The sequence below is a fragment of the Schistocerca piceifrons genome, chromosome 2, assembly GCF_021461385.2.
Source record: "Schistocerca piceifrons isolate TAMUIC-IGC-003096 chromosome 2, iqSchPice1.1, whole genome shotgun sequence".
NCBI classification, from domain to species: Eukaryota; Metazoa; Arthropoda; class Insecta; order Orthoptera; family Acrididae; genus Schistocerca; species Schistocerca piceifrons.
In genome coordinates, this window is record NC_060139.1 from 299083250 (window position 1) to 299109323 (window position 26074).

The window sequence follows — 26074 nt, forward strand, 5'->3', positions numbered from 1 at the left end:
TTATTTTTAGTGTTTTACAGCAATCATCATTCATAGACAAATTTGACTGTTACAGGTATTGGCAAATTTTAAAATAGGACCGAAAGATGATGAAGAGAAGACGACCACCCACAGGATTCTAAACAAAGCTATCTGGCTTACTGGGACTTCTCGCAATGCTATCCTAGTGGTTATATGTGGCATCATAGGACATCAGCTATCACTCTCAGGGGATTCACCTCTTAACTTAATAGGTTTGTTTTTAAATTCATTTATCATTTAGAAACTTTGTGAAATAAAAAAGTTAGTATTCAATCCTAGTGCATTAGTAATACCTGTATGTGATGTTGACTAATATGTGAATATCCTTTTTCTTTAGGTCCCATTCCTCCTGGACTTCCAGCTTTCCAGTTACCGCCATTTACTGTTACATTAGAAACAGGAAATTCCACAGTTACATATTCATTTGGTGATATGTGTTTACACCTTGGATCTGGAATTTTTATTGTACCTCTTGTAGCACTATTGGAAAATATTGCTGTCTGCAAGGCATTCTGTAAGTTCAGGTTTTTTACACAATATTATTTCATTTCACCCTTTTCTTTGGCTTTACTGAAAGGCTTTCTATTTACATCATGACAGAAAAAGCTTTTGCTTAAGTTGTGACAACAGACATACACAGAAGCAACTGTATCACTAACATGCAGCACATTAGGTTCCTTCATCTAACAAAAGAAGGAAGAGTCTGAGGTAGTATTCTTTCTCAGGAGAGATGCAGCATGTCAGAGTAAGAGGATCATCCACAATGACATGTCACCAATGGGTAATGTATAATGTGGTTAGAAAGCTCTAGCCAGTCCGTTGAGCTTACTCTCAAACAGCAGGCTCTGCATCCAAGTTCACACACTATGCATCAACACTGCATTTTGTTTTTCTGTCAGAATGAATCAATACAGAGTTCTGTCAGGGAGACTGTATATAATGTACATGAATCCAATGCCTTGTTCATGATACTGTAAGGTGTAAATGTTAGGGAAGCACTAAGCTCAAACATAAATCATAGACTTAAGTGGCTGTCAGACATTTCTGTGTTTATCAGTGAGATATATTGTGGAAGACATTTACTGCATTGTGTTTTGGTAACACCAAAATTTGGTGGCTGTTGTTTTATTGTCTGAGACTCTTCTTCTTTGTTTGGGAATGGACCATTATTTTTGTTCAGTACCAGTTTTCTGTATCAATGCAATAATGTTACACACTACAATGCAAGAACCATCTGCTTGAGGGGTTGAGAAAAATTAGGCTGTCTTGTTGGATAACCCATTTCAAACCCCAACCTGAACCCGAAAATCATGTAATGCCTTCAGGATACAATAAAAATCAAACAATGGAAAATCCAAGATGCAATAATGACAGTATTATGAGAAGGATACATTTCTGCTTACCATATAGAGGATGTACTGAGTTGAAGTCTGGTACAACAAAAAGACTGCTATACATTTAAGCTTTTGGCCAAAAGGCATTTTTCTAAAGTGTAAAATGCACGCACATTCACATAAACACAACTCACACACACACGACAACTATGTACTGAGTTGAAGTCTGGTACAACAAAAAGACTGCTATACATTTAAGCTTTTGGCCAAAAGGCATTTTTCTAAAGTGTAAAATGCACGCACATTCACATAAACACAACTCACACACACACGACAACTATCTCTGGCCACTGAGGTTGACCTGCTATGGCAGTCTGGCATCAGTGGCCAGAGGCAGTGGTCGTGTGTGTGTGTGTGTGTGTGTGTGTGTGTGTGTGTGTGTGTGTGTGTGTGTGTGTGTGTGTGTGTTCTTTATGCATTAATGTGTTTGTATTTTCTACTTTAGAAGAAGGCCTTTTGGCCAAAAACTTAAAATAGAGCAATCATTTTGTTGTGCCTGTGTACTACTCAGTGTTTCCTCTGTATGATGAGTAGCAATCTATTCTTTTATTGTTGTATTTAAGATAAAATAGTCATCTGTGTGTTATATCTATTTGTCCAAAACATGGTAATACCCCTCATCACCTCCAAAGAATCAGAACTTGAGGAAAAGTCATAGCAGAAATCAACACTATAACATAGAAACAAGTTTCTGTGTGCTGTTTGTTACATGACTGGTATCTTTCAAATGACAGGACTGGTTTCTGAAGATTTTGACCAAATAGTAAATATGTACATAATATGTATATAAATGTCTGCTTGTGTCTGTGTATGTGCGGATGGATATGTGTGTGTGTGTGTGTGTGTGTGTGTGTGAGTGTATACCTGTCCTTTTTTCCCCCTAAGGTAAGTCTTTCCGCTCCCGGGATTAGAATGACTCCTTACGCTCTCCCTTAAAACCCACATCCTTCCATCTTTCCCTCTCCTTCCCTCTTTACTGATGAAGCAACCGTTGGTTGCGAAAGCTTGAATTTTGTATGTATGTTTGTGTTTGTTTGTGTGTCTATCGATCTGCCAGCACTTTCATTTGGTAAGTCACATCATCTTTGTTTTTAGATATATTTTTCTCACATGGAATGTTTCCCTCTATTATATTCATATGTATATAATAAGTTAGAAGTTAGAGACAAGGTGAGCAGTAAGTTAAAAAAATGGAGAGTTAAGGCTGTAAGTAGCACTGAAGATGGACAGCAATGGAGACCAACTGAAGAAAAAGCTTATAGAAGATGAAAAGATGCAAAAGAAAAAAGATAAAGCAAAACCTGATGATTGAAAAAAATTATTAAAGTGTTTTTCCAGTAAATCAATCACACTCCATTAATCACAAAAGTATATCTGCCTATTATGCCGTAAGATAATTTTTTCTCATTAATTCCCATTTATTCATCCTACATTCTTCTTTGGAAAGGCAACCAACAACTTTGGAGTGTAATCTCATTTGTCTTTTACAATCATCATTCATGAGTTTATATACATGATTACTGGTATTCAGTTATATGAGTTAAATAGCTCTTTGATGCTTGCAATGCCCACCAAAGAAGGTATAGCATCCCAAGAAAAACATTTTCTCCTCTCCTCTAGCTCTATTAAAAAATTAACACTTTAATATACTTGAGTTGTAGGAATAACTACTGTTCTGTGTTTGACATTTAAATATCTTTACGTTAACAGGGTTTGTTGTGTGAGCTATTACTGTAATTTCAAAATGACTTTATTAAATATTGCACATATGACCCAGTAGGGTGAGGATGGTGAAGGAGACTGCCCACATCCTTTTCAAAGGAACCATCCTGGCACTTGCCTCAATTGATTCATGGAAACTATTGAAAATGTTAATCTCATTGTCCAGGCACAGACTTAAACTGTGAAAATTCTGTGCTTTTAGCATTAGATATGAAGCATACAGTCATATAGAACAAAGAAAATTGGCCATGACCATTTAAAAGCAACCATCCTGCATTTTCCTTATAGATTCAGGATTTTTTTTTTTCAAGCTGCATTATGACTACTGGGGCCTGCCATTTTATAGCTATATGCAGGCCATAGTGTTCCATACAGATCTCTTAGACAGTAACCATGGCCACCAGCATGCAGCAAAATTGTGCTATGCATTATCTACACAAATACTGCTTATTGCCTTGTTTCACAAATTTTATTATGGTTACTACACAACCTAGGTTAACATTACTGATTCCAAAGATGATAATGGGCTGATAACCCAAAACCTAGATTTTGTAGTAAAATTTGTGAAATGTGGCAAAAAAACACTTTATAATGTTTCACCAAGAACTCAGAGTTGATTCAGTTAAAATAATTGTGCTATGCAGTTGAGGCCACGGGCACCGTTGCCCAATCAGCACCACTTGGAGGTGGCACTGCATGGAATTTTGAGGTCTTCACTTTGCTGTTATCTTTTACTTACTTACAGCAATTACACTTATTTTTAAAAGTAAAGTACATGAATTTGGAAGTAGGAAATTATAAATTTATGGTATAACTTAAGAAGAGAAAAGCAGAAGGCAGGAAAGAGTAGATATAGATGTAGCTTCACCAACACCATCTGGGGAAGGTTATTTGTTATTGAACTTCAAGTCCAGTGTCCATATGTGGAGCTACCCATTTTAGTAATTCTTCACATGAAAGTCCCTCTTTGGGAAAACTTGAATTGTTCAGTCCATGCAGATCTAATCTATGTTGATGTTGTTTGTTAGAGTGCTGTGTGAGTTCATGTTTGTTAGGTTACGTAACAGCTACTACAGCTAGGTAAGTTAGTAAACAAACTCCACATGGCTTTGGAATGATAACCTGCCTCAATGTAATCTAATTAAGTCACATACTGTTCCTAAATAGCTTTAGGAGAAATAACAAGTCACCACTAACCTATTATTAATCTTGCAAAAACATTTTTGTAGAATAAAACTATAACTTTTTTAAGTAGTGGACCCATTAATTTTGTAGACTTGTGTAATATGCATGATCTGTTTCCATTGTGTATTTACAGTGTTTGCTTTTGCTTGCTTACTTTATATAAAAGTTATATTCCATTCATATTATTACATTTAGAATGATGTGTTCATTTATTTTGGGTACGGGTTTTAACATTGATTCTAGAACAACATGTATGTGTGAACTATTCTAATTACTCCTACTTTTAATTACATTAATTCATAACAAGATATAGATTGCATTTTTTGATTAATGTTCATGTGAATAGTTGTGCATGTTTTACGTGTTTTATGTTACCTATATTTTGTGTGTGTGTTATGTCAGTGTTGCCACTGTCACTCATATCATTGTCAGTACTGGAGCCACTTGAGCTCTCTGTGTCAGCCTGTCTTTGTCTTCTGCACCTTCTGTATTGATAAGTCTGTTTGTATATGTCATGCTCTGCTTTCGAGATGTTGTTGGTGATTTCATTCAGCTGTGTCCATGTATCTGGGTTCCACAGTGCATTGTATATATAGAGTTGTTTCCATTATGTCTTCTGTGTTGTTACATAAGCACCTGTATCTAATGCATTTCAAAAGGAAATGTTCTGTGGAACCAATTTTCCTACAAGTGCAATGATTACTTTATGAAAGCAACATACGCTACAAGTGTGTAGAGTAAAGGCAATATCCCATCACAAAATAACCATGTCATGGCTGGGGTTGACATGGCACAACCATAACCACTCCCTGATATTGGGGAAAAATGAATAGACTTGATGGCCCTTATCAGTCTTGTCGCACCCTTTTTGCCAAGAGTTCACATGCCAATTTTTTAGTTGGCACCTATCTTCTGTGTGCTGCCCAGTGATCTGCAACACTCTCTCAAGTCTACTGATCTTTAGCCAGTATGTTACAGTCTGATATATTCCAAGCACCACATACAGTAAATCAACTGATGTGGTGCTGAACGCCTCAGATAGTCTAAGCAGCACTCCTCTGCCACCTCCTAACAGTGATCTTGTTCATGATGAGAAGGAGTCTATGTGCCCATGTACTAGCTGCAAAGCTCATTACTGACAAAAAATGCACAGTGGTACATACTTATGTGTGTGAGTGGTAGCCTGTATATTGTCAAATTTAATGTCGCTAATTTGTAAAGTAGACTTTTGGCTTTGTTTGTGATTAGTCATTTGTGTTTGTTAAAGCAATGTCATTTTTCAATAAGTACCACAAGATATTTAGTTACTACTTCACATTTTATGTTTGTGTTGTTTATTTTAATTGCCAGGTGTCTTTGTAGTGAACCTTTAAGCAGTATGAACACTGTTTTTGTGCTGCTATGGATAATTTGTTTTGGTTACACCACTGGCCTTGTTTTCCAACACTGCTCTTGTTTTGGCTGATATCACAACTAACAGGTCATCAGCATACAGAATGATCCTGTGGCGTAGAGCACCATAAATATCGATATTTGTTCTGTGCTATCTTTGAGGAGAGGGCTTTGGGCAGGATGTTAGATGCTAACGGCAGTTAGCCTCCGGACTTGTATCTGTGTAGAAGCTAAGTGTGAATAAATCTGTATCTGAGAGAATTCTAGTTGTTTACCTACAACTATTCCATATTCCCTCACTGGTGACCCGGTTTTTGTGTAATATGCGTCCAAGTTACCGCCCGAAGGTTATTTACGCGCCTACCGCGTCGGGTTTCTCTGCGATTGCGAGGGCCTTTGTTCAGCTCCAGACAATGGCCTTTCAGCATTCACCACCGCCCGGATTCCAGCAACATCTCTCCAGCACTCCTGCCATTGTAGTGGACATGCCGCAAGAATCTTCAGAATCCTTCAGCGAGAACATGCAGTGGAATTCATCGTGTGCCTCCAGTTTCTTCCAACCGCCAATGGTCGTGGACTCTGGCTTTGTTAGCCTGGACCTTCCCACGTGTTCTCCACAGAGTGTTGGTCGGAACATTGCTACTCCTGTGTCGAACACACAATTCAATACAGTTCGTGGTGTCGAGTAAGGTTTTGCTACTTTGGAAAATCCAGTAGTAAATTCAAACTCGAATCAGTTCCCGCCACGTGTGTATCCTTCTGCGCCGGCTAGTCAACAGGTGTTCAATGCTCGCCAAACAGCAAATATCACACCGAGTGTGCATCCTAGTGGACGTGTGTGGGATCCTTGTGTTGCTTCTAATCAAGTCAACAATTCTGTGCTGGACAGTAATTACTCCGACATCTACAACCAACCCCACCACTCACGGTCAAGTGAATACTGTGTGCATAACGGACATTTACCGGCGTACTTAAGCACTTGTGGCTTCTCTCCGAGCTACCACGTCAATGAGAATGCACATTTTGACTATGATCCTCACACCTTTCGAGCGTCCATCGCTTCTCAGCCGCCCCCCCGGCGTCAAGTGAATTTCGCGATTTCCGCATTACGGGACGCCAATAATTCGGATTCACAATCTCCTGCATGCTCTACTTCCGTCCAAAGTAATAGGCGCACCTCCACAGTGACTGCAGTGCTGAATCTGCCGAAATTACCAGACTTCAAACCCGCTCACCCGGAGTTCTGGTTTAACCTGGTTGAGCAAACATTCAATGTCTGTGCTTTGGATGACGACGCACGCTTCGCCTGCCTCATGAACCATCTTCACGACCGCGTCAATTTAATTTACGATCTGGTCAAAGCACCCCCCCTAGCAGGGAAGTATGCTTTGACGAAACAGACGATACTGGAGCGCGTCTCTAAAACCAGGAGAGAAAATGTGCGACAGCTCATGTACGAAGAGCGTCTCGGCGACAGGTCTCCGTCCCAGCTGTGGCGGTGCATCCGTCTTCTCGTCGATGAGCAAGTTATGCCTGATGACACGCTCACAGAAATCTGGACTGAAAAGCTGCCTTTGCCTGTCCAGACTGCAATCTCTGCGTATGAAGATAGGCCAGTAAATGAACGTTTACGCGCTGCCGACAGAGCATACTCCGCCAGGCAATGTGAGCTCCGTGCACTGCATTCTGGACGTGACTACACTAAGACGCTTTCTGACGCCACGCTCTTGTCTGGTGCTGCTAATAACAAGTTTGTTAAACTAGCCACCCTGCCTACACCTTCAACTCCCTGCAACGACAGTGCATCAGCCTCTGTGGAAGACTCTGGGGCACATACTCCGTCACCTAGCAACTAACCACAGGACCACAGGCCCGCCCAACCTTACTGTTCCTTCCACGCGAGATTCGGGGAGCAAGCTCACAAATGCCAGTCACCATGTTCTTATCCAAACTCCAACCACAGGTAGGCTACGGTGCCACCTCCTGTGATGTAAACAATGGGCACCATCCCATGTTGCATTCTGTTTCGGACAATAACAGTAAGTGTGGTCGAGTCTATGTTCGCGATTTATGATCAGGTGTATGTTTTCTGGTAGACACTGGCGCAGACGTCTCTTTGCTGCCGGTTCGCCTAGCAACCAATAGAGTGCAACCACACAAAACAGTACTTCGTGCAGTGAACTTGTCTACCCTACAGTGTTCGGGTTCCACTTTGTATACAGTGAAACTTTCGCCCGAGTGCAAGCTGGAGTGGACGTTTCTAGTGTCAACAATTGAAGAACCTATTCTCGGAATTGATTTCCTCAAGCACTATCAGTTGTCACTAGATTTTGTGCAAAATACTGTGTTTTACCCCCCACCCCCTTAACAAACATATTCCTTTCGCTTCGCTGAGTGACAGTTCGGCTAACACCAAACATGTGTGCTGTGCTAAGAAGTGTGTAAACCTATCCTTGGAGCTGCAATCTTGGACAAACAAGTGGCTAGTGGAGTGCGCCAAGTCTTCTAAGTTGCGGATGGAACGTACGGAAATGCTGCTGCATCTCCGTGACATACACCACGAGTTGGCCTCCACACAACAATGCCTCGTGGCACTACAAGCAGACGACTCGTCAGCTAGAGACAAGGTCAGTCCATGCCAATCTGGTGTTCCCGTGCCCGCGCCCGTTAACGACAATGTTGTGAACTCTGTAAACTGTGTCAGCACCCCCTTTTGTAATGATAGGGTATGCCCGAGTGCTCATGCTCCTTGCATTCCGAATGGACAATTAACTTGCCAAGCTCGTGGCAATGAACTACAGCCATCTGCTGTTCGGCCACGCCCACTCGTGCCTACAGCGCTCGTAGCGGCACGGCCCGCTACCAAGAACCAGTGTACCAACCTCGCCCATGTTAACGCGTGTGCGGCCTTTACGCAGCCTACGAGCGGGTGGCACACCTGTACTTCCGTGCCCTCAGCGCCACAGCTTGGCCCGTCCGCCACTGCCTGCTCCACTTCACGGACATCTGACTGTCGTGCCACGCCATGTATTGCAGTAGTCACTAATGGCACAGTTCATCGGTTACGTCTAACCGATGGGCCGCCCATATCACAACGCCCACGCCGCCTCAAGCCAGAATTTATGAAAATTGGAAAAGAACAATTGGACGATCTGTTACAAAAGGGAATAATTGAACCTTCTTCTGGTTGCTGGGCTAGTCCTATCCTGTTTGACCAAAAGAAAGACAGTACTTGGCATATGGTCGGAGACTATAGGCGTTTAAATGCCCGCACCATCATTGATAAATATCTGGGCCCACACATCGCAGACTTCAATCATGCACTCGCAGGTGCAAAGTACTTCTCTGTTTTGGACTGTAAGCACACATTTCATCAGATTCCTATGGCTCTGGAGGATATTGAAAAGACTGCCATAACCGCTCCCTTCGGGCTGTTCCAATACAAATTTATGCCGTTTGGGTTGAAAAACGCCCCCCAAACGTGGCAGCGTTTCATCAATCAAACTTTATCCCATCTAGACTTTTGTTTCGTATACATGGATGACATATTGGTTTTTGCTTCTACTTTGGAACAGAGTGAGGAGCGTGTTCAAGTCGTGACAGATATTTTACCAGCTGCTGGTATTGAACTGAACAATAAAAAGACTCAATTGCACCAGTAATCTGTCACATTCCTAAGTTCTGTTGTGTCATCGGACGGTCTGACACCACCACAGGACAAGATCAAGCCTGTTCTCGAGATGCTACACCCTCAGACCTATAGGGAATTATGCAGGTTCATCGGAACAGTTAATTATTACCAGAAACATTTGCCAGCCGCTTCTGCAGTGCAGGCTCCTCTCACAGATGCTCTCACTGACCCACAAACTTCTGGCACCCGCCAGGTACCATGGACACCAGACATGGACAAGGCATTTAATGAACTCAAACAGCTGTTGGCCTCCGCTGTCACTATTGCTCACCCACGGGCGGACGCCACAATGTTTATCACTACTGACGCTAGTGACAATCCTATCGGCGCAGTACTGAGTCAGACATACAACGATGTTACGACCCCCCTGCAGTTTTTCTCAAAAAAGCTAAACAACGCGCAGAAGAAATACTCAGCATTCGACAGAGAATTACTTGCAGTTTACGAGGCCATAAGACACTTCAGAACTGATGTTGAGGGACGAGATTTCTATGTGCTCACTGATCACAAGCCGTTGGTTCCTGCCATAAAAAATCCTGCGGCTGATCCGCCCCCACGACGCTTTCGTCACATCGATTACATCTTGCAATTTACAAATGACATTCGCTACATCCGAGGAGCAGACAATGTGGTCGGTGATTTTCTCTCACGTGTTGGTGCTGTCACAACCTTAATTGACTTAATGGACCTACCTCGGTTGCAATCGGCAGACCCCGATACCATGCAGTTAATTTCAGACCACAGTTCCTCTCTCCAACCGGTACGCTCTACTTTCCTTGGCATATCTGACTTAGTGTGGTGTGATGAATCGACTGGTACATTGCGGCCATTCATTCCTAAGCCCCTTCAACACCAGGTCTTTGACAAACTACACACATTAGCAGACCCCGGTGTCAAAGCTTCCACCTGTCTGGTAGCTGAATGGTTTGTCTGGAGAGACATGCACCATGACTGTTAGTCTTGGGCAAGGGCATGCATGGTGTGTCAACAGAACAAAGTTTCCAGGCACACTTCTCCACCCCTTGGCTGTTTTGCCCAACTTCCAGGCCGGTTTCACCATGTTCATGTCGACCTCGTAGGCCCTTTGCCCCCCTCTGAGGGTTTCCGTTACTTGTTTACAGCTATTGACAGGATGACTCAGTGGGCTGAGGTTGTGCCTATTCTAAACATTACCTCTGAGACAGTAAGTCGTGCATTCTTAGATTCGTGGATCTCTAGATTTGGCTCACCTGTTCACCTCACCACTGACCAGGGGCGACAATTCGAGTCTTCAGTTTTCTCTGACTTATGTAAAATGTGTGGTATTGTCAAAATTCATACTTCTGCATACCACCCCCAAAGCAATGGGCTTGTCGAGTGATGGCATCGCACGTTAAAGTCTTCCCTGCATTGCCATGACTCACTATGGACAGAGGCACTGCCCTTCATGCTTCTTGGCCTTCGTGTGACTTTCAAGGAAGACCTCAAGGGTTCCGTAGCCGAGTTTGTGTATGGCCAACCTCTGGCTTTGCCTGGAGAATTAGTCACTCCGACCCCACCTCCACAGCCCTCTGAACTCCCTTCACTTCTCGAGCGGGTGCGCTTGCACTGCAGCAAAATTCAGCCGCCACCTCCGGATGCTCATACACCTCCGCGCGTGTACATACCGCGCACGCTAGACTCTTGTGAGTACGTGTTTCTCAGAGAAGACTCAGTCAAAGCCCCACTTCAGTCGCCCTACACAGGTCTTTACAAGGTTGTCAAATGCTCTGAGAATAACACGGATCTCCTCATAAAAGACTCTGTAACCACGGTCTCACTCAACCGAGTGAAACCAGCTTTCATTGAGCCTCAGGTGAACCTCCCTGATTCTGCCCCTATTTCTCCCACTCCTGCTTCAAGCGGCCATCCATCTTCCCACGCCATGCATTTGGGTATTGATTCTCCACAGTGTGCTTCTCTGCCGAGCACTACTCCTTCTCCGCATTCATCTAATTCGAGTGGCCAATCTTTTCGGGGCTTCACTCCTCACAGCCCTCGCAGTCGAACTGCCAACCACTCGGATTCTACCATTGTGTTACCATCTTCATGTGACAGCTGTTTGTCACGCAGTTCAATCCACGCTGGCTCCTCGTTGCCTTCGGTCATGCTCCCTCGTCTGTCAGCTGATCACCCGAGGTTGTCTCCAGCACAGTCCAGTGCACCTGCCACCCCCCTCTTAGCAGATGCTTCCCCCTGCCATGGCTTTCTCACACCTCCCTGCCTCCCTACCATTGCTCATACAGGTGCCATCCAAGAACTCACAACACATGTGCACCCTGATGACATACATAAATTATCTGTTGTCGTAGATGGCGATACGGTGTGTGTGGTACTCGCGTTTGACAATGTTGAGGGAGGAAGTGCAGAATCTCGTGTGGTGCGCCGCTTTAAATTGAGCAGAAGTGCTGCTTGTGGCAATTTGCGTGCCATTGTTAGGCCTTCTGGCAAGGTGATTCTCCGCCTGCCGGCTGACGAAGTGCTACACCTCCACTCCAGGACAGGACGTCGTCTTCAGCGGCCGGCGTCGCTTGCTGACTTCACCGTCGACGTACCGGGTTTCACCCCCCGGTCTCCTACCAGTCGACCGCTTCCACCTGACGCAGAAGAACTGTGCATTACCTTCCTAACTTCTGACCCCCCCCCCCATTCACAGGGACGTACTCCATACTGTGCGGGGGGGCTATGTGGCATAGAGTGCCATAAATATCGATATTTGTTCTGTGCGTAAGTGTGCTATCTTTGAGGAGAGGGCTTTGGGCAGGATGTTGGACGCTAATGGCAGTTAGCCTCCAGACTTGTATCTGTGTAGAAGCTAAGTGTGAATAAATCTGTATCTGAGAGAATTCTAGTTGTTTACCGACAACTATTCCACATTCCCTCAATCCCATCTCCCTCAATTAAATTCAAGAGTGGTTCAATTGTGATAACCCAGAAGATGAGTCCATGGATTGGACATTATTTGGTAATCCTTTTTACAACCTTGTGGTTGCCTTCTTGCCGCTCAACTGCTCTGTTCCTACAATAGTCTCATAGATTGTTGTACAGGGACCCAGGTACTTGCAGTTCTCGAAATAGAGCAAATATTGAAACTTCCTGGCAGATTAAAACTGTGTGCCGGGCCGAGACTCAAACTTGGGACCTTTGCCTTTTGTGGGAAAGTGCTCTACCAACTGAGCTACCCAAGCACAACTCACGCCCCATCCTCACAGCTTTACTTCTGCCAGTACCTCGTCTCCTACCTTCCAAGCTTTACAGAAGTTTACTGGCAGAAGTAAAGCTGTGAGGACGAGGCATGAGTCGTGCTTGGGTAGCTCAGATGGTAGAGCACTTGCTCGTGAAAGGCAAAGGTCCCGAGTTCGATCTCAGCCCAGCACACGGTTTTAAGCTGCCAGGAAGTTTCATATCAGCACACACTCTGCTGCAGAGTTAAAATCTCACTCTGGGAACATCCCCCAGGCTGTGGCTAAGCCATGTCTCCGCAATATCCTTTATTTCAGGAGTGCTAGTTCTGCAAGGTTTGCAGGAGAGCTTCTGTAAAGTTTGGAAGGTAGGAGACGAGGTACTGGCAGAAGTAAAGCTGTGATGACAGGGCGTGAGTCGTGCATGGGTAGCTCAGTTGGTAGAGCACTTGCCCGCGAAAGGCAAGGGTCCCGAGTTCGAGTCTCGGCCCGGCACACAGTTTTAATCTGCCAGGAAGTTTCATATCAGCACACACTCTGCTGCAGAATGAAAATCTCATTCTGGAAACATCCCCCAGGCTGTGGCTAAGCCATGTCTCCGCAATATCCTTTCTTTCAGGAGTGCTAGTTCTGCAACGTTCACAGGAGAGATGCTGTAAAGTTTGGGAGGTAGGAGACGAGGTACTGGCAGAAGTAAAGCTGTGATGACAGGGCGTGAGTCGTGCTTGGGTAGCTCAGTTGGTAGAGCACTTGCCCGCGAAAGGCAAAGGTCCCGAGTTCGAGTCTCGGCCCGGCACACAGTTTTAATCTGCTGGGAAGTTTCATATCAGTGCACACTCCACTGCAGAGTGAAAATCTCATTCTAGAGCAAGTATTTCTGGCCACCAAACCAGTAATATCAATAAGAATCACAACTGCATACTTCTGTAATTTGTGTTCTACAATTTTGAAAGCCTGATTAATCAGATTGTCAATATATTTTCCTGGTCTAAACTCAAATTTGTGCTGACTGAGGCCATGGAATTTCCTGTGAGCTTGAAGGCAGCTACATAGAAGCCTCTCATGGACTTTAGCCAGTGTATTTAACAAGGAAATTGGTGAATAGGATTTTTGTTCCACTGGATCCTTATCCATAAATTTTTTAATAATTACTGTTTTGGTTCTTTTCCAGACTAGAGGCACCTGTCCAAGCCTCAGAGCATCATTTATTAGATTTGTTAAATGTTGAGTTATCTGTGGTGAGACCTGGCACAATTTTTCCGAGTGGTTCTAGTGCCTTCTTGTTTTTCAAGCCAGTAATTGCTAGCAAGACCTCTACTTGCACAAACAGGCAGGTCACAGTTTCTTTAGTGTAATACCCAAACTCTGCCTCCTGAAGGCATGTGTGTGCTTGTGTATCTGTTCAAGGATCGTCATCGGGGAGGAGTTTATAGAGCAGATATTGTGCTGTTTGTCTCCAACCCCATTTCATAGTTCTGTTATCCTATCTTAGGGTAGCCAGGACCAGATTGGACTTAATTTTCTCAGTTATAAGTTTGTATAGTATTCCCCATGTGTTCTGTGGTAGATGTGTTGTGACATAGCATTTCCAGTATTCTTCTCTAGTCATGATTAGTACAGTTTTGAATGTTGTTTTTGTGTCCCTGTATTCTTGTAGCAAAATCTATCTATCCTAAGTGGTAACTGCCTTCTGGTAGAGTCTTTTCTTGCATCTCATATCCTGTCTTAGTCTAGATATCTTGGGGCTCCAGGGAACATCTGTCTTACACTGGTTATTGAAAGTTGGTATGTATTTTTGTTGGACAGTTTGTAATAATTGCTGAAGTTATATGCCCTTAGGTCTACACTTTCATTTATGTTTCCCATTAGTTTATCTCTTACATAGTTTTGAATCCCCACTCAATTTGCCCTGCTGTTGTTTGATGGTGGTGTATGATGAGCTATAGTCTTCATGCCAATGATAACTGTATTGTGACTACCTATCATTAAATTCAGATACACACACCATGTACTGGTTACTCGCTCTTAGGATGTCCTTGATGATCTGACCTCGGTCATCAGTCTGATTGCAATGCCACAAGGTGGATCTGGCACTGAAGTCAGCTGCAACGATCATCTTCCCTCTTGAGTAAACTGTTATCTGTTGAACCATGACTGTATATGGTTGAATTATATAGGAGTACTGGGTATATAATGATGCCAGTACCCATATGTCGGTGCCCTTGGTAACCCCTGCTGTTACAACATTCCTGTTGCACAACTGTGTGATATTTGTAGTCTGGCACCTGGTGTCCATTATCAATACAGCCACCATAGCCTATCTATCTCCTGTTATCTGAGTTGTTTGGGGAGGTGGGAAACATACTAATTTTCCATTTCTACTGTATGGTTCTTGAACACACATGACATCAACATTAAAGTCTTGGGTCAGCCTGGGGAGTTCCACATTTACAGTTCTACTCCCCATAGCATTGAGTTGCAAGAACTTCATGGCTGCATTGTATACATGTAGCACTTCACATTTGTTTGTTCTAGGTCAAAGTACACTCTCCCATGAGCCCTAACAAGGTCTTTGTACATTTTCTTAATGTTGGTATCTCCTGAAAGCCACCCACAGGCCTATCTCAGGAAATTAGCAACCTCATTCATATCAGTGCACAAGTTTTCTATACAAATGATTATACAATCCATCTAATCAGTTGTAGGGAAGCAAATAGAATAACCCTTTTCATGTGTTAATTGTATAACTAATCTTTGTGTAGTTTCAAGAATATCTCTTTGCTTGAGCCTACTGAGCCTTAAGTTCAATTCAAATGCACTGTAGTTTTCTGGTTCTTCATTACAATTATGTACTTGTTCATCGTGTTTGTTTTTCAGTTCAGACTTAATACAATTAGTTCATTCCTGCTTATGACTACATATTTGTTCTGCCTTGATTCAGGAAGATGCAAAAGACCTAAATCTGGATGTCCAGTTGGGAACTAGAACCCCACTCCTCCCAAATGAAAATTCTGGCTCCAATCACTGTGTCAACTCACATTTTCTTTATACAACAATGAATATTACTACCTGCATTTGTTTCATATTCAGAAATTTGAGGAAGCAGTTGTTACTTGTTTTCTGATGTGATTCGGTGAAAATTATTGAAAGCATTTAGCAATACACTTTTCTTTAAATTTCTTTATCCTCAGTCATTATTAATTCTCAAATATTTTTGAAACAAGAAATTTTAAACATCTAGTCTAAGATAGCACTTACTGTTCATATGTGTTAACATAAACTATTAAAAGAATTTAAATAATAGCATTGTTAGACCAGTCTGTTTTATTTTTCAGCTAATGGTAAACCTACAGATGCCACACAAGAACTACTTGCCATTGGCATTTCCAATATTGGTAACTCTTTTGTCCAGGGCTTCCCAGGAACTGGAGCCCTAGCTCGCAGTGCCGTTAACAATTCAAGTGGAGTCAGAACAACATTTGGAGGGCTTTACACAGGTGATTGTGCTTTAAATTCAAATGATACATTGTCACTGAAACCTGTTCAGCAGAATTATAAGCACAAAAGAAAGTAGTAGTAATTACAAAAGAAAAATTGCAAATGTTGTACCATATTTCTTCCACAGTATTCAATAATTCTCAGTTTTGTTTCTCAGTTACAGAGAGAATATTTGATTGAATTTTATTTTAGTGGGCCAGTGGCTTCACTTATCAACTAAATGACCCATAGATATCATAGTGAAGTTTTTACAGCTATTTAATTTCTTACATTTTATTATCTTTCATTTCAATAATTTACTTACTTACCATATTTATTCTGTTTGAATTTTTATTTTATTTATATATTTTTTGTGTCTCAGTCATAATTTATATAATGGGTGTTTCACACATGATGCCTGGGGGAAGCCCACAGCTCACACGGCAGATTTACCAGCTGTTGGCTTCCTCCACGTACCGCAAGATGGCTGCTTGCACTTCCCCTGACCTGGATGTAAATTGTGATGCAATCTGATTAAATTAAGCTGATATTTATTTATAGAAGTTGCTCAAAATGATGTACCTCTATGGAAAGAGCAGATTGATGCCTTCTGAACACATTTCCAAACACTCATTGAATGTCAATGTCAACTGTAGAAATTTGGAAAATGAATAGCCAAACCCTATCTTTGAGTGTATAGGGATTGTTTGCATGTACCTTATCACTTAACATACCCCAAAAATAAAAGTTATAAAGAATTAGATCTAGAGAATGAGGAGGCCAGTCAACTGTCCTTAGGGTTCCAACTGTCCCGCATTTCCAGGGAAATCCCATATTTTGACTATTTTTTTGGTCAGTTCCCATGTCCTGTAACATTTTAAATTCATCCCATATTTTTCTAACTTTTGCAGTGGTTGTTCAAACAATTTATTTTGCCTGACACATCATGGCTTTCCCTACTATCTCTACCTCTGTGGTGAACAAGTAAACCGTTCCTAAAGCTTATCCATTTCTGCAAGTGAACGGAAGGTTTAAAGTCCTTTTTTGAATTTTTAGGTGCAGAATGAAGTGATGTTTTCCTACATTTACCAACTAGATGGCTTTCTTTAACACATGCAGTTGTCAGAGTTGTTACAAATTGGGAACCCACTAAAAGTCACATTAGAAGTAGTGATGGTTGTCCCAAAGCTCTGAAGTTATTTTTAGATGATTTTGATGACGTTGAAAGATGGTTACCCACAGACATTTATTCAACATTTTTCCCACATTGGTGCAGTTGTTTCAGAATGTTCTAGCTTTTTAGAACACTCTGATGTTAGTATAAAGGAAACTTTTGATGCAGCCAAGACTCTGATTAGTAAAACTGAGCAAAGAATGAAATATTTAGGTAGAGGAGGAAATAAAGTTTCCAAAGGACTTTTAAGTCCAACTGAAAACATATTTAGCCAAGAATTTCCAATTTGGTGATCTTTTACCAATGGCAGCACAATCTTGAATGCCTCTATGTCTATGGTCCAAGCTAAAATTTAAGCATTTCCAAGAAGTAATTGACTCATTTTGGTTAGATAATGTAATTGGAGATTGTTTGTATGATGAACATTGTAATGCAGAATACATTTTGAATTGAAGTTTGTTCATGGGAGGGAATGGAAACAGAAGCTGGCTTTATGTTTTCTGTATCGTGCGAGCCAAAAATGTTCAGGTTCCAAATTTGCTAAAATTAGTTTGGTTTTTATTAATAATTACTCCTAGTTCAAATGCTAAGACAAAAAATATTCTTTCCCTGATGAACCATATATAGATTGAACTGCGCAACAAATGAACCCCCTAGCTTATAAAAGCAGAACTCTAAGTAGTTAATAAATACAAGCAACATTGTAAAATAAAACATTCATGCACATTATAAATGTATTCCTGCAGTTGTTTGTAAGAAGAATCTTATTTGAAATGATTGTTTTGCAGGATTCCTTCTCAATCTCTTATTTTCCCAGTAAAAAGGTTGGCAACCCTAACTCTTTTATCACCAAAACACTATGTATTAATGTAATAGAGCACTGGCAGTGTGTGGTCTTGCATTGCCTTGCATGAAATAACCATTCATCTCTTCATTAGGCGTTAGTACTCTAAAAAATGGGTGCAGTCTATTGTTCATATACCTATCAGAAGTTACTGTTCTATGGAAAAAGAAAAATAATTCATCTTGAACTAACTTCACACCATGCTCCTGTTTTCACATCATGCAGAGGCCATTGCTGTAACTGATGAGGATTTTCAGAGCTCCAACACTGATTGTTCCATTAATCTATGTACCTTGACAAATATCACCACACTTCCTCAGAAAAAAGAGCATTTCAGGATTGACCTTCTCATCATGTACTGACTGTAACAGACAGTAGCAATAATGATGACAAGAAACAGTATCTGAGTTGGCCAGCTGATGCATTACTGTTATTTCACATGGTTCCAATGTTGAGTTCGCGCACAGCTCTGTGAGTAGATGCTACTGACACACCAGTCTGAAGTGGTAAATAATGTAATGATTTTCTCAAACTTCTTTCTGAGGCCTCTCCTACCTCACCTAATGTACTTTCAACTAAAACACTGTGTTCTCCTGACCTTTGTTTGTTTAACATGGATCCAGTCTCTCAATTTCTTCATGAATGTATGTATCGTTAAACCACTGGGAATGCATACACTGGGAAATTTTCGTATGAATGCAAGCTGACATTTCACATAAGATTCTGTTTTTGCACGGTTCAAGACAATGAACACTCACAGACCCTTTGTGTATACCATAGCAAATGAAAATTGACAAAAAAACTCAAAAGAAAACACACATACAATCAATAATATGGGCAGGGAGGTCCCAGACTGAGCACAGGAATCATACATGAAACACTCAGGGGAAGCGCTCGCAACCATCTTGCAGCAGATACAGGGAACAACAGCTGGTAAATCTACTGTGTGGGCAGTGGGCTTTCCCAGGCATCACACATGAAACAGCCTGTCATCTCAGTTACATAACACGATTGTTCTTGATATTTTGGCCCATTACGTAAATGAAGGATGAAAAATACAAAAATGATCATAGACAAAAACAAGTAAAAATTAAGACAGAAAATAGTCACATTATGTTCAAGACACAGCTGACAAAATACAAAAAATAAAAAACAAAAAACATGAATTTAAGATATTAGTATGAGAGATATGTTTTCCCAACAATATAGGCAAAAGAAGTAGTATGAATAATATGAAGGCAGCTACAGCATTTCTTCAGAGAATCACTGTTTCATTTACATGGTGAAATACTTCACATTCATGGATACATTCTTATATTATTCAGTGCAAGCTATTATCTCAGCCATGGAATTTGCACTTAACTTTACTAACTGTAGTCTAGTTATCAAATTTTTACCTGCACCATAGTAAAGTAAAGAATATGTGGAAACACCTCACCATCATAGTGATGGCTATATGCCTTCTAGCATTCAGTTTATGATAAGGATGTATAATTTTTCATGCAGACTAACGCATTTATCCAGCTACCATTAGTACTTACATGAGCAACAATTATGCTGATGACTACTTTGATCTAATTATCAACATTTTATTCATAACATACAGTAACTCACTCATTAATTGGGTAGAACTGTGACAGATCATCTCACTATGCCATTATTGATAAGTCAGAAGAAGACTTCAAATGGGAGGTCAACAGATGAGGGGAATCATGTCTTGACACTTTTAAACCCACACAGTTTTACTGGAGAATATTGTGTTTTGGGATTAGATTATCATGAAACAGAGGCAGATTCTGAAACACTCTTAAAGATCAAAAATATCTGCATGACTGTGACTTGAATATGGATACTTGGTATAATTGGAACTGTAATGGTAGGCCAGTGGTATGACTGGTAACCTTATTTTAAAAATTTCTCAGTGGAGTTATGAAAAATGAATATGTATTATCACTTTGCTGTGACTCATTACCTCTTGGAAAGCTTTCAATTCAATTTCCACATAATTGGGACTCACAGCTAGTGAAAACAAAAGCACTGATTTAGTGTATATTGGCATACTGACAGCTTACATTTGATGTCATCCCAGTAAAAGCAAATTTGGATTCATAGAAGTCTGGCCATGAGAAGCTCTACAATCATAACTTGACACTTAAATATACACATTTTTACTATAATTACTATAGAATATCTGTTTTGGGATTAGATTATCATGTAACAGAGGCAGATTCTGAAACATTCTGAACAGTCACTCTATTGTCAAGAGCTCTAGAGGAAGTTTTCATATTTCTAAGCTGTGAAAATAAAGAATGTCTGTGGATTAAATGCAGCATGTCTTGCCTAACTTCAGTTTTCTGATGACACTGTGTTGTTTGTCTCTAGTGTAGATAACCTTCATCAACAAATGGGAGAACTGAAGCAATAGTATGACTGAAGTAGTGTACTATCAACACATTAAAAAGAATATTTTTCAATTTAACAATGGATTTAAGACACATTGTAGTCAGCAAGGAAGGTGTGCCGTGAGGAGAGGGGGAGGGGGGGGGGAGGGGGCGACGCAGGGCATGCCCCAAGTGTGACATCAGCAGTGCATTCTATGGGTTTCTGCTGGCAGTGTTAGCAGATTAGGACGTAATCTGGGTGGCAGTTTTAATTGTTACTGGCTCGATAGTGGTATTTGAAGAGGTAGGCATGTTGGCAGCATTTCCTTGCATTGAAGTGTCCACAGGAGGTGTTGCGGGGCCTGTGGCAGTGTAAGCTGCAGCACTGCTGGTGAGTGTGCCATTTGCTGAATAATGGGTGGTGAAGCCTGCCATACCAACTTCTTGTGGGACAGAAGCGACGTGCATGATATTGCATGTGATGCTTCTTGCACCCAAGAGCCTGTCCATGTAGGTCATGGTAATCATGAGGTAGGTATTGTGTAACGTGATGGATATGTCTTTAGGCAGAAAATCATGGAGATTCATACGCACTGTAAAATGGAATGACAGTTACATAGGAGATGGTGGGGAGTGGAGTGTCTGTTGTGACAAGTCCACTGAAGTCCACACCAGTTTAAGCTGGTTCATTGATACTGTTATTTGTTTTCCATTAATTTTGATATCCAAAGTGTTTGTATCTCATATCAACACTTGCGTTGGCCCTGTAAATTGCAGTAGTGGGTTGGGTTCCACTAAGTCTGTATATAGCATCACATGAGAACATGTCACCAGGTCTTAATGAATAAAAATTCATAGTGTCATGTGATAGGGGGGGGGGGGGGGGGGACGGCAGACAGATGTTTTATGTATGTGTGTACACGCATGCAACTAAGTCTGGTATGGATGTTAACTTTCAGCCATCAAATTTCCAACAGTTTCGGTCATTTACTACACCATCTTCAGGCCCCTGACTGAGGTGTAGGAAGATTCCATCTCAGTTCTGGTCAAAATAAGGGCCAGTATTCAAATACTGGTATCTTTAGATGTCTGATTGCTATAGCGGTCACTTCAAGCCCTTCAACTGCCAATTCAAGTCTGGTAAGTCATGGTCTGAGAGAATTGTTCCACGCACTACAAATTCAGCAGGTAGGGTGAAGGGCTGAAGGTATAGTATTCTGGCAAGTGAAATGTCAGTGTCATCTTTATGTGCTGTGTAAATGCCCCAGAGAACCCATGGAAGCACCTCCTCTCATGATTCTGAGTGGTGCAGAATAGTAACTTTCGTTGTTTGATGCCACAGTTTCATGAGGCCATTGGACTGGGGGTGGTAGGCAGTTGTATGGAACTGGTACCATCTGCACAGTTGGTGTAAAACAGTTGGTATTCGATCTGCCAACCTGGATCCAAAGTTAAGGATGCTGGGTAGCTGAAACTTGCAGTCCAAATGTTGACAAAAGTTTTTGCTACTGTCCCTGTTGATATTTAGGAAATGGTCGTGACCTCCACCTAGAGTGTCATGCGATATATCATTGGCAGAATATGATGATAACCATGCAAATAATGGAAGTGACCCTAAGATGTCAATATGGACATGCTGGAACCACCCCTTTGGAATCAGGAATTTACCAAAAGGGGGCTGTATGTGATGACCAGGGTTTGCTTGCCAGCATGGAATGCAAGTCCTGGCCCACATGGCACAATCCTTTCTAATGTCAGGCCAGACAAAGCATTCTGTGATGAGGCATATTGTAGGACACATGCTCGTGTATCCAAGGTTGTGGAGAAGGTCAAAAATTGTCTGCGATACAATTCTGGGATAACTGATCAGACCCATTCATCTCAAACATCACACAAAACTTGTTTCATAGCACCAGGTAGCAAGTGTTGTTGCAATTGCAGCACAGTGTCTGGTTTGCTAAACATGCTGTGATGATCGACATCTATTACTTGTGCATCTGTGATCCTATCAAAGTCCATCTGAGCGGAGATAGCTGCACTATGGGAAAGGTAGTCCACCACAATATTATCAGTACCTTTGATGTATCACAAAGCGGTAGTGAACTGTGCTACAAAATGTAAGTGGTGGAATGTCATGAGTGAGGAATCCCCCGACGGGTTCTGAAATTTGTCTGTTAATGCACGATGGACAGTATTATGATAATGGGTCTCCCCTCAATATCACCCTGAAAGTGATAAACTACTTCATATATGGGTAGTAGTTTGCAGTCAAATGTGGACTATCTTTTTTGAGAGTCAGTAAGTAATTTGAATGGCTGAGTGATTCCACTAATCTCTTGCAGTAAGGCAGTCCTGATCACTTGATCGCTAGCACTGGATGCAATAATTAGTTGCACATCACGTCAGGCAATGGGTAGGCAAACATCATTGGTGCAACAGGGGTTCTTTTATTTTGTCATAGGTCATCTGCATTTTGTAGTGTCTAATCGAGGCATCATTTACCAAATGTATTTTGGCTGCTCAATGCTTGTGTGAGTGGTAATAAGATCTCAGCAGTGTGTAGTAGTTGGTTCCTGTAAAAAGTTATGACCCCAAAAACTTGATAGTTGTAGGGAGGTGGGAGGAGGCACATCTGTCCAGTTTTCTCAGGAGTAGAATGCACACTGAACGCATCAACGTGATGTCTGACAAAGGTCACATGGGGTTGCCAAAGTTGGCTCTTGTCATATTTTACACATTCCTGTGAGAGGTCAGCTTATTAAGGATGATTTGCTGGTAGTCATTGTGATCTTGCTTGTATTTGCAAAAAAGATTATGGTAACATCTAAATAGGTGTAAAAAAAGCAAACTGAAGAGAACAATGTCAACAAATCTTTTCCATGTCTGTGCCACATTTTTTACTCCTTATGGCATGTAGAACAACTCAGACAGACTGAATGGTATGATTATCACAGTTTTCGGTACATCCTTGGCTGCCATTGGAATTTGCAGGTATGCTGTTTTGCAATCGATGACACTGAAAATTTTTTTCCCCAGTCAAGATGTGGGAAAAATCATCCAAGATCAGAATGGGGTTGCTGTCAATGACTGTACGGGCATTGGCATAGCATTAGTCGCCACATACGCACCAAGTACCATTCATTTTAGGAAACATTTTAATTGAGGAGGCCCAAGCACTGTCTAATGGTCTGACTCTGGCAGCTCACAGAGGTATGTCCACTGCAGCTTTAGCCACGTTAAGTTTATAGGGAGCTAGATGATGGGGGTGACAACAGACAGCGAGACCTGGTGCGGTTGTAAAGTGGTAGACTGTACAACCCTGCATGGCACAGAGCGTATGTGGTCTAATGGGGGAATATAGAGTGAGTCCAGGAGGTGGAGCATGATGTGACTCATTGTCGCAGTTAACATCACACGGCATTGTCTTGGGAGTGTACTCAAGTGAGGATTGTGTTGCTTCACTAAGCTGAGAAGTGTCTTTAGTAGCAGCACCACATTAGTGATCATGTCAATGTGATGAAGGGCATGAAGGTGCTGTTAAGCTGCGTATAGAGATACGGTGGTGTCCAAAATTTGTGTCTGTAGTTGTTTGTTGTTAAGGTGTGTGACTTTGTTGTCATGTTGTAATGGTAAGTATTCAGCTGCCTTTAAGCTTAACTGGTTGTAAAGTGCTTCACTCTGTTGCTTCAGGTCAAGTGATGTACTGAGGTGCAGCAGTGTGACCAAGGGCATTGCTGTGCCAGCAGGTTGTTGTCTTACTGACCATACCACATGTTGGCTCCTGGTTGCCCTGTCCTAATAAGAGGGTGTGATTTAAATCTGGCAGTAGTTGGTAGTGCCAGAGGAGATCAGTTCCCAGGACTAGTTCAACTGTCTCTGCCATTAGGAGCGTCCTAAACATTTGTATATTTGTTCTGAGGTCGAGCATGATGTGCACAGTTCACCAAATGTGATTACAGTGTCATTGGCCACACACAGTTGCAGTGGCGACAGCGACAGTGTGTCAGGCCCTAGATCAGGTGGTAGAGTGCTCATGTCAAGCCTGGTGTCAATGAGGAAATAGGTTAGCAGGTGCCTATAAAGGATGAATAATTGGCAACCATCTGCCCATTGAAACACTGTGTCGGTGCTCTTTTGTCATTGTATGCATTGCCATTTTGTTAATGAAGACAGCCTGGTGCACCTGTCCAGGTCACTGCTCTAGTTTGGCCAGGTGCAGGGTTATCTGCAGTGCTGTGCATCCTTCCCAAATCTGGTGTGAAACCAGCAGTAGCGCTGCTATGTGTTGGGCATGGAAGCAGGCAATGCACTTGGTTAGCAAAGATTTTATGTATACACAGAGCCAGAGCAGTGGACAGCTGGCTTATCAACAACCTCGGCTGTCAAGCTAGCAACTGTTTTGTGCCCGACGAGTAAAAGGGACTTGGGTTGGTAGAGGCGGGGGGCAGAGCCTAGTTCAGGTCAGTCTGGCCGTCATCAGGCAGTCTGCAGTTGTGCAGAATGTCAGGGCAGCTCGGCTAAGATTGTGTAAAATCAGTTTTGGTGCAGTTGTACTGGGCATCAACTGCAGTGTTGGGCTGTTGATTATTGATTAGAATGTCATGTTGTGGCTCCAGAGGTGCCTCCTTATGTGCCTGCCTTGCTGTCTGGATGTTCTCTGACAGTTTTAGGAACCAAAGTATCAATAACACACAATCAGGCAGTAGTGTTAGATCAATTAGAACTTGCAGGTGGAGCTGAAGTGGGACAGCATGCTGCTTCCCAAAGTAGTCTCATTGACAATTAGATGTAGCTATTGTTCAGGTGTGCGTGTTAGTCACTGTAGCAGTAGTGTCTTGGCAGTTTCGTATGAGAAGCTGGAACACTCAGAAGCAAGTTGCTAATAAGATCCACAGAGCCTCTCAGATGGTTAAGAATAGTGGCAAACTTCTCGTTGTCCCCAGTGAGGTTACTGGCTGACATCAAACTCTCGCTGAGAGCAAACCACATCATGAGTGAATCCACATGGAACAATGGTGGTTTCACATGGTGGTGGACAGTATGATGGCAATCAGTGGTTTGATCATGAGGCACCATCATGAGGTAGGCATGGCATGGTGTAGGAAATGTGGGAGCTGCAGGAGCATAGATACGCAAGATGGACATGAAATGCAGCTTGACATAGGGAAGTACATGAAGCAGCAGTTCACATTATGGTGCAGGTGACACCAGTGTCACACAGTGATATGCGTACAGCTCAGATGGCAGATCACAGAATGGCTCTGCATGTGAGAGATGTTCCCAGGCCAGCGTGGTAGGTATGACTCTCCCAATGTCAGATGTCTGAGGTGGTGGAAAATGTATGTGAGAGTGAGCATGAGGTTGTGGCACCATAAAGAAGTAAGGCATGGTCCATTTATTATCCAGCAGCACAAGCAGTGTCTCATGGAGGTTGTGCAGACATGTAGTCATACACGATGTGGCTGATGCAGATGCAACATCACTCGAACTGGGATGTAGTGGTATCTGACCTTGCCGATGCGAGGTCATGAAAAATGCGTACTTGGAGTCCATACTTGGTTTTGGTGCTGTATGTGGGTGATGCACATGCAAA

General features: G+C 42.1%; 1 protein-coding gene and 1 non-coding gene across 2 annotated transcripts in view; both read left to right on the top strand.

Annotated features, from left to right (window-relative positions):
* The window catches only part of LOC124775337 (sodium-independent sulfate anion transporter-like), a 102896-nt gene that overhangs the window by 10961 nt on the left and 65861 nt on the right, over positions 1 to 26074 (top strand). The window contains exons 4-6 of the mRNA XM_047250169.1: positions 56 to 233; positions 359 to 535; positions 15941 to 16102. Coding sequence (XP_047106125.1) covers positions 56 to 233; positions 359 to 535; positions 15941 to 16102 — 517 coding nt within the window. The remainder of the gene's footprint in view (positions 1 to 55; positions 234 to 358; positions 536 to 15940; positions 16103 to 26074) is intronic.
* On the top strand, positions 13328 to 13402 carry Trnas-cga. Its single transcript has one exon. It is a non-coding gene; the product is annotated as a tRNA-Ser (tRNA).